The 9,711-nt window shown below is 31.8% G+C and overlaps 2 protein-coding genes across 2 annotated transcripts; both read left to right on the top strand.

The window, feature by feature from the left end:
* Positions 1-2,026: 2,026 nt before the first annotated feature.
* On the top strand, positions 2,027-4,187 carry LOC128389490 (ras-related protein Rab-38-like). The gene is made up of 5 exons (XM_053349093.1): positions 2,027-2,170; positions 2,399-2,587; positions 2,886-3,146; positions 3,577-3,720; positions 3,813-4,187. Exons 1-5 carry the CDS (start codon positions 2,168-2,170, stop codon positions 3,987-3,989), a joined length of 774 nt encoding a protein of 257 aa, XP_053205068.1. The 5' UTR covers positions 2,027-2,167; the 3' UTR covers positions 3,990-4,187.
* Positions 4,188-5,160: 973 nt separating this feature from the next.
* Positions 5,161-9,684, top strand: LOC128389480 (symplekin-like). The gene is made up of 5 exons (XM_053349082.1): positions 5,161-5,410; positions 5,599-6,774; positions 7,218-8,606; positions 8,679-8,783; positions 8,928-9,684. Exons 1-5 carry the CDS (start codon positions 5,254-5,256, stop codon positions 9,569-9,571), a joined length of 3,471 nt encoding a protein of 1,156 aa, XP_053205057.1. The 5' UTR covers positions 5,161-5,253; the 3' UTR covers positions 9,572-9,684.
* The last annotated feature ends 27 nt before the right edge of the window (positions 9,685-9,711 follow it).

The raw sequence follows: 9,711 nt of genomic DNA, 5'->3' as shown, positions 1-9,711 counted from the left end.
TGATTAATCAAGAGGAAGAAAAAATTTCTGCAAACTTTAAATCTCGATAATTTAACTTGTGGATGGAAAGTAAACATTTACATTTAGTTTAATGTTGATTTAAAGTTGATTCCAATTAAATTATTCAAATTTCCTGGATGGATAATTGTTAATGATTATCTAATTATTTGGGTGTGAAATTAACTCTTAATGAATGGAAATAATTTAATAACAATGATTCATGTAAACACTCACGGAATCACTTGAAAATACATATGTATCATTAGATAATGTAATAGGCACGTTGTTACTGTTGATAGATGATGATGATGATGATGATGATGGAGATAAAGATGAAACTGTTGATGATGAAGATGAAGATGATGACAGTTTCAGGTGAACTGTCATAAGGAAGGCAAATATTTAAATGGCTGATAGAATGAGATTGTTTTGATAAGATGAAAATAAAATGATAACATAAACAAGGAACCAGATATTTTTTTCCTCGAGATTGTTGTTACAATTTATTGATTGTTGATAATTTAGACTACTAATTATGGATGGTTAGAGATGATGATGGTAATTTAGACACAATGTATTTCCTGATAACTTTTGATTGACTGAATTATCGTAACAATGGAAAAAAAATAAGAGGGTTAAGTATGATAACAGAAAATTGAGTGAAGATTTCAGCTCAATTCTGTTTATTTCAATGATTCTGAGTCAAAGAATTTGTTTTTCATGATAAAAGCTCAGGAATACCAATAGTCTCTCTCTCTCATCATCCTCATCATCTTTATTTTTTTTCTCTTCTTCTTCTTCCATTAATCAGACATACTCAGTTGTTATCATCTTCATGAGCATTCCCTGTGGATGGAGGCAGAAAGAAAGATGAATAAAAAAGTAACTCCGGAAAAGAAAGAGAATGATGAAGATAAGGATGATGAAAATGTTTCTCTTTCTTTTATCTTCATTTATCTTCTTCCTTATTCTCGAACTGAGAATGTTCAACCGAAAGGAAGAAGAAAAGAAAACAAGAGTTTCTTCATTCTCGCAAATATCACATTCTATTTTCTTCTTCATCATCACATCTCTCTCTCTCTCTCTCTCTCTACTTTATCATCTTTATCTTCATCTTTCTTTCATAGTAACTGACCTTATTTTTTTCTTCTTCTCCTATGGTCACTTTTGACCAATTTGATATCATTTCAATTCCCATTTGGCAAGTTGATTGTTATGTTGATAAAACTTGTCTTGAATTTTGGTTGTTGTTTCATTTACCAACAAACCAACAATCAATTAAATTACCCTGAGGCTATTTGATCATTAATACATAAAATTTAGTGTTACTGTTTAACCTTAAAAAGTTTTCATTGATCAATTACAGTTAGAATCATGATTCTAAATGACCCAAACTATTTACTTATCAAATGTAACTTTAAATTGCATTTTGATTGTTTGTTGTTGTTGTTTTTGTCGTGTTAATTGTTTTATTAGATTTTTGGGTTAATTGGGTCAAATTGTTATGATTGATTTTTAACCTTTTTCTATTCATATTTTATAATCATCCTTATTTCCTCCTCCATGTTTAATGACCCAAAATGAGGTGGACTCTTGATTGTTAATTCATTTTCTTGTTCATTTGATTGTTATCAACTAATAATACAAATCTAATTATCATTATCATTGGATAACAAATGGATCCTTGATTGTTTTTACTAATATACCATTGACCTGGTCAGCAATGTCCAAGATAATTAATGGTCATGATAACGATTCTTAATTTTCACCTAAATTTATCCACTTTTTGTTACTCTCGCTAATTGTGAGCGCAATTAGTTGATTGTGATTGATTTTCTTGTTTCCCTCATCATCAGCACGTTACAACAGATCAACAATATATTATTATTTCGTTAACATTGAACTTTATAATTGGGAGATGATATGAAATTCAAATTCTCTATTGAAGATTAAATCATGATAATTAACAAGTTTCTCTAAATTAGTTTCTGATAATTTAAATTCTCAAGGATTTTCCTATCCAATTTCACTCACTCTCGTTTATGGGACTGGTTTTTGATTCTTCATTTTGTTTATTTTCATTTTCCAATTCACTTGTCAATGATCACTTTATTAACTATTTAAACTTTTCCACCAACAATTAGTCGTTCATTTAATCGTAATAGTAATGGTACGTTTTTAATTTTTCCAAATTAATTGTTCGAAAAAGTAATCAACTGATATTCCAATGTCTCCTTCTATTGACACAAAGTGAAACCTTCGTCTCAATGTGTTCACTTAATTTGTTTTGTTTTCGTTTTTCTAATTTCATTTTCATTTTTTTCTCTTTTTCTTTGTTCTTTTCTTTTTTAATTTACACAATTTACTTAATTGTTGATTATTGTTTACAATTAATTAGCCAATTCATCGTTTACCAACACCTAAAAAACCATTGGAATCAACAAATGAACAATCAATTGTTTATCAAGAAAAACCTAGAGAACAAAAAATATTCAAAATATTGGTAATTGGTGAAGTTTCCGTTGGAAAGACCAGTATAATTAAACGTTATGTTCACAATTTATTTTCACAACAATATAGAGCAACAGTAAGTAAATCACCAATTAATTACACTGATTACAATTTAAATCTGTGAAAATCAGTCCATCCAAATTAACTTTCATTCGCCCCTTGGGTGTGTTAAGCCTTAGGCCTTTGTCTTCAAAAAGGATTACATAACCATTATAGAGTTGGAGACATTTTGTTTTTTTTGTTTTTCTCTGTGGTGATTAATTGTAAATCTAATTGTTAATCTCTTCTTCTGCTTCATCTTTTGCTCTAATTAGTTTTGTTTTGTTTTTTCTCTTTGTCTGTTCAATGTTAATTGTTCTATATTTGAATTACAGATTGGTGTTGATTTCGCTCTTAAAAAGATTGTCTGGAACGACGATATTGAGATAATTGTGCAACTTTGGGACATCGCTGGACAGGACAGATTTGCTTCGCTGACCAGAGTCTATTATAAAGGTGCTTCGGGTTCATTTGTGATCACTGATTCCACTAATCCGGATTCATTTGATTCTGCAATTAAATGGAAAAAAGATTTTGATTCTAAAGTTACATTGGAAGATGGACAACCGGTTCCTTCATTACTACTGGTGAACAAGGTTATCTCTTAATCATCATTGATTATCATCATTTTTTATTTTTCTTCCAAATATTTTCATTCCTCTCCAAATGATCCCTTAGTTAACTAATCATCATGAATCAACCTCATCATCCTTGATATTTATTATTACAAGTGTACCCAAGATACAAGTACAGTTGCCCGAGAAAGAGGAGTAGAAATTTACTTCATTTAAATTGTTACAATCAATTTAAGTCTATCATCATCATCATCAGTGTCTACTTTGTATCTTTCTCAATCAGCTGTAGTTAATTTGTTGACAGTTTCATTTGGTGATGAAAATACTTGTTGATCAATTATAGAGACACAATATGAGTTCCTTTAATTGTTACTACTATTGCTTTGATTGTCTTGTTAATTGTTTTATTTATGTTCTTTTGTTAATTTTAATTTCTTTCTTTCTACCTTAGTGTGAACTTGACAGAACTGGAATTGCCAATGATAAATCAAAACTTGATTGTTTCAGTAAAGAAAATGGTTTTTCTAATTGGTTTTATGTTTCGGCCGCTGAAAATATTGGAGTTAAAGAAGCCACCAAATTGTTGATTAAGGAGGTAATTAGTAGCTGATGATTTTTTCTTGATTCATTGATTGTCTCTTTCCGTTTGCATGGACTTAATTATGTTTCAAAATTATCTTTAATTAGATCATGGGAACTTTGGATAATCATAATCGTACTAATCAATTGGAGATCAATGGAAATACTCCTACGATTGTTAATCAAAGTTCAACAATTGAATCGAAACAAGTGATTTTAACTAACAATGAACAAGTGATTAGTAAATCTGATCAGTTAAAGAAAAAAAATTCTTGTGAATGTTAAACATTCACTTTAATTACAATTAATTTGGATTAACATTTTTTCTTTGCGTTTTTGTCAACAAATCAAACATTTCCATTCATCTTTGTAAAACCATAACTTCACAAATTTTGTAATTGTATCAATTTTGTTTTTCTCTCTCACAAAATCATCCATCAAATAACAAATTGCATAAAAAATAAACGAAATTTAATCAACTAATCAATAAATTGTTTCGAAACTACAAAAGAATCAAATTCTGCTCATTCACCATAAACAGAATAGAACAAAATAAATTATTACAACAGAGAAACGAAAAGAAATATCACTTGATTCATTTTCTTCCGAATCTAATCAATTATCAGAATTAAAAGGATGAAAAATTCATTTAAATTTCTATATTAGAGAAGAAGAAAAAACTTCAATTTCTATAATAACCTGAAGCATTTCATCATATGAAAAGTAATTGCAAACCAATTATAAAATTGACAGCAAATGGATCATCACAATTAAACATCTCACTACACAACTAATAGTTGATCTTAATTAATTCAAACCAGTTGATCAGATTAAAGACCATCAGATAGGAAATAAGAAATTTTCTTTCTTTATCATAACATCGCCGCCATTTTCCCCTGTAGCTTTGTGAGGTCTTGTTAGGCCAAAGAGGCCAATCCAATTGAATTGACTGATTAAAAGCCTTTCAAATTCAGCAATAAACTCAGTTCAATTCTAATCATCATGTTTACCATATTGCTAAACTATTTCCATGAACTAAATCATGGAAGCTTCAAATTCATGTTAATATCTTTCATTACATATTCCAAATATGAATTGATGAGCACTTTTTATAAATATAGATTTGGGTGTGGTACAAGTTTCTTCCGGTAGATTTTAGTAGCATTTCTATTCGTCATTCTCTCATTTTTGCTGTAGAAATGGAAAACATTCACAATTTAGAATAAACAAAAATTGTAGAAAAACGTTTCAGAAAGAAAGAGATAAAATTAATAAATGAGAGAGAAAAAAAATTGTTCACAATTAATCTGCTGTGGAAATAGAAGCTTAGTTGGAATGAGCTATTTCCACGAAAAGAAAATGAATCTGTCAGGCAAAGAGACGAAAGAGAAAAAGACAGAGGAGAAAATAGAAATTCGAAAGTGCGACCCAAGCGGATTTTTCTCTAAACTCAATTTCCTGTTTTCTTTTCGATAGATGATTGTTGATATTTTTTCTTCTCTATTTATTATTTAAATTAAAATCTTTCTTGATGAATTAACAAACAAAAATGGCCACAACAACAAACGATCTTTTGACCAAAAACAACATGGTTGTTGATCTTTTGAATGAAGCGATTTTAGCTTCAACTGATAAAGAGAAAGTGGTCAATTTATGTAAAGTTCAAGAGTATGTTATTCATAATGATTTGGTGGATAATTTTTTAGGTAAGCCTTTCTCTCTCTCTCACTATCTGTCCTTGTTTCTCTTCCTGTTCATTTCTCTCTTCCTCTCTTCCATTTTTTCCATCATCAATTTGGTATAAATTGTACGATTGAGTCTTCTCAATTTTGTATCTGATTAATTCGATCTTTTTGTTGGATCTTCTATTTTCTTTTCTCTTTTCTTTCCACAGATGAGATTCTTGGTTTTCAAAATGATCCAATGGTTGAGGTTAGAAAATTTATGGTAAATTTCATTGAAGCTGCATGTAGCAAGGATGCCGAGTTTTTCCCCAAATTAATTGTTAATCTTCATTATGCTCTTAATGATTCAAGTCCCCATGTAGTTAAAAAAGGTATACAGGTTTCGACTCTTTTGTATCCCAAATTTCTTAAATGGGCCTCAAAGGCTAATGTTAATGAGATTCTTGAGCAAACCAATGAAGTTTGGGGGAATATTAAAAGGTACATTTTTAGCCTGATTGATGCTTCGGAAAATGATGGTGTTAGAACCCAATGTATTAAATTTATGGAAATGGTAGTTATTTCACAAACCAAACGTGATCAATGGTCAGAGACAAAGGAATTAAGCTTGGATTCAATAGAAAATTGTAAATTGGTTAATCTGGAACAATTGGAAGAAGAAGCTGATTATGTTTTTGAACAGTTGCTCATTTTCCATGGAACACCTCATATTTCGAGTGTAAATCTGATGACCACCATGCAAACTCTTGTAATAATAGCTAGACAACGATCTGATCGTTTTCTATCCAAAGTTATACAAGCTCTTGAGTCTTTACATGCTAATTTACCTCCAACCTTGGCAAGTTCACAAGTAACTTCGGTACGGAAACAGTTAAAGGTACAATTGACTCTGTTACTCAAACATCCAGCAGCAGCAACTAATACACAATTTCAATCACAAATAATTCAACTTTTAAATGATCTTGGAGCTGGTCAATCAGATGTATACAAATGTCTCCAAGAGGTTCGAAAAAGAGGATTAAAGGTTGACCAAGTCAATATTGAACCTAAACCTAAAAAAATTAAACTGGAACCGGATGTTGATAGTAATAACATCCCTAAAGAAAAGCTTGAACCCTCTACAATCGTTGCCCCTTTACCTCCTCCCAAAGTTACTCGAAATGATGCTAATACAGCCATTGACATTACCTCTGAAGACCTGATCCCCTGTTTAAATAATATCGCCAATGTCTGTGATCTTGTCCTAGTATCTTTACTTTCCCTACCCGATTCCATGCCTGCCCAATTTCAGGCCTCTTACACTCCAGTCGCCGCTGCCGGTACACCTTCACAGATCAAACATCTTGCCCGTTTACTGTCAACTCAATTCACCTCAACTGGTATAGGTAAAGTATTTATATCATTTTTTCAGAATAATAATTTTCTACACAATTTTCTCCATTTAAACAGCTTTAATTGCAGATCAATCAATTTAAAATTCAATGGGAAACCAAAACAACAATGAAAACAAAAAAACTTTCAAACGCAGCAAAGTCGCACTCTCAGAATCTTTTATCTAGAACTCGAGCAAGAGTATCAAACATTTGTAACATTTTATCTTCCATCACAATTTAAACATTAGTCCAAACCTCCGGCTTTCGAATACTTAAGAATCAATAACAATTAAGATAATAGTTTAGCAACCAGTTAATCTTATCAACAAATATTTATTATGTTATTTTATCTTTCATAGATTTTATATTCAGTTTCATTTACTGATTTTCACTAATTATTTCCAATAATTATTTTTATTTCTTTTCTCTTTTTGTATATTATTTTTCCCTCTCAGGCAAAGGAGTTGAAGAGATGGTCGAAAAAGCCGCTGCCGTGGCTAAAGCAAAGAAGACCCAAAATTCAACTGATCAACAGTATCAGAAAATAGCGACACTGGTAAGTCGTGGGATTGCTCAGGAAGCAAAGAAACAAGAACAAGCACAACATGTTAATAATCAGAATAAGGTTAAGAAACTAATGCCCACCGGTAAAACTTTGGGTGGATCGGTTAAGGTGAAACAGTTGAATTTTGAAGAGACAACAACCGAACTTTCAGATGATATGAAAGTAAGAATGATTGCCGATTCTGTGAGTCGAATTATTCAAGCTGAAGAACGGAAACAAATCACATGTCCATCTCACCTTGAAAGTCGAAACAAAATTTTAACTCTACTTTCAACCGAATTTCATGATCATTCTTTTAACGTGGCAACTTTGGTTCGTACGTATGCATTTGAAGATATTCGTAATCGAGTTGAACTTCTTTTTAATCTTGTCTACAATGAGTATGTTGTCGCTAAAAAGAATGGTGGAAATTTATCTCATTATGAGAAATGTTTATCATCCGTGATGAAAGAGATGATCGGACGTGTTGATGTTAGAGATCGAGATCACTTTTTACCGAGATTTTTCTTTGAAGTTCCTCTTCTGACACCCGAAGTAATCAATCAATTAGAGGAGATGATCACTCGAGAGACGAGTTACAATGGAGTAACATTAGGATTTTCAATTCTTCAAACACTAATCGAGAAAAAGGTCAAACTACGACCTTTAACCTTATCGGTTTTGCTTAATCTTTCCATTCTTGTCGATAAACCTGAGGTTAGATCACAAGCAGTCAAGGTGATAAAATATCTCCACGAAACTTATGGAACTGATATTAAAGAACCAATCGAGAAATTTTCTCTGGAAAAACTTAGAAGACTATTAGACCCATCGCCAGGAGAACCCGAGTCCACATGGACGGAAGATGTCATCAAAATATTTCTACTTCCCTATCTCTGTTTACTTCCCAATAATCATAAATTAATGCACGACCTTGCACTAGTTTATGTGTCCACAATTCCGGACATTAAACGAGTAATACTTCGAGTTCTTGATACACCCGTTAAAGGAATGGGAATGGACTCGCCGGAACTACTTCTTCTTGTCGAGACTTGTCCCAAAGGAGCGGAAACTCTTGTAACCCGAATTATTCACGTTTTAACAGACAAACAACCTCCAAGTGCTGAACTGGTCTCGCGTGTTCGTGATCTTTACCATAAACGAGTGCCTGATGTTAGATTTCTCATTCCTGTTCTTAATGGTCTATCCAAGAGAGAAGTGATCGCCGCACTGCCTAAACTAATTAAACTCAATCAACTAGTAGTCAAAGAAGTTTTCAATAGGCTTTTAGGAACTCAGGGTAATTTTTACATATTCCTGGAACTTTTATTCAATTCAAATTTTAAACATTAATCTTTCTCTTTTTCTTTAGTTGAATCTGGACAAAACTACCAAAGTCCTTTAACTGCTGCTGATCTTTTAGTCGCTTTACATAATATTGACCCTTCAAAATGTGATATGAAAACCGTGATGAAAGGTATTCCCATGAACCGAACTGCAAAATTTGATTTCTTTTCCTAAGGAAACCGGAACGAAATTATGACCTTCGTCTAATTTATAATAATCTAATTGTTTCTTTTAATTTCTTTTTCATTCCGTTTCTTTTATTATTCTATTTTAGCTATTGGTTTATGCTTTGCCGAGAAACATATTTACACTGCTGAAGTATTAGCTGTTGTGATGCAATTACTAATGGAGCAAAATCCGCTCCCCACTCTCCTAATGAGAACCGTGATACAATCTCTGTCCCTCCATCCTCGTCTTTTAGGTTTTGTCATGAATATATTACAAAGACTTATACTTAAGCAAGTTTGGAATCAGAAAAAAGTTTGGGAAGGTTTTATCAAATGTTGTCAACGAACAAAACCTCAAAGTTTTCAAGTTCTATTACAACTTCCAGCTCCTCAATTAAGAACCGTTTTTCGAAATGCTCCTGACTTTAAGCCCACTCTTCAGGAACATGTTTCCTCCTTCACGGATACCCAGAGATCTCATTTACCCCAATCAATTATTGACGTTATCTTCTCACCTGATGATGAGATTAAAGAAGATGGTCAACCCTCCCTAATGATGACCGATCAAACTATGAATGAATCAGAAGTTGATAGTCACCTTGACAATTTTCAACTAGTAAACCAATCAACCAACAACTCAATGATTGTAAATCAATCAGTAATTAACTCAACAACAAGTAGCAACATTAACCTTACACAAGTGATCACAACAGCTTCTAATGATGCTACATCTTCAGGCATGGAAACATAACAGTAACAATTAATTATTGTTCACCAAACCAAATTAACCTCATTTACGTTTAGTTTTCATGTTTTTGATATTGATTGTTTTTTTTTGTTCAACCATTTCATGAAAATCTAAAATTCATCATCTTCATATTCACCCTAAAG

Source organism: Panonychus citri, unplaced genomic scaffold, assembly GCF_014898815.1.
Source record: "Panonychus citri isolate SS breed McGregor unplaced genomic scaffold, ASM1489881v1 Contig00009, whole genome shotgun sequence".
NCBI lineage: Eukaryota > Metazoa > Arthropoda > Arachnida > Trombidiformes > Tetranychidae > Panonychus > Panonychus citri.
Note: the sequence above shows the minus strand (reverse complement) of the source record. Positions and strands in the feature narration are given on the sequence as shown.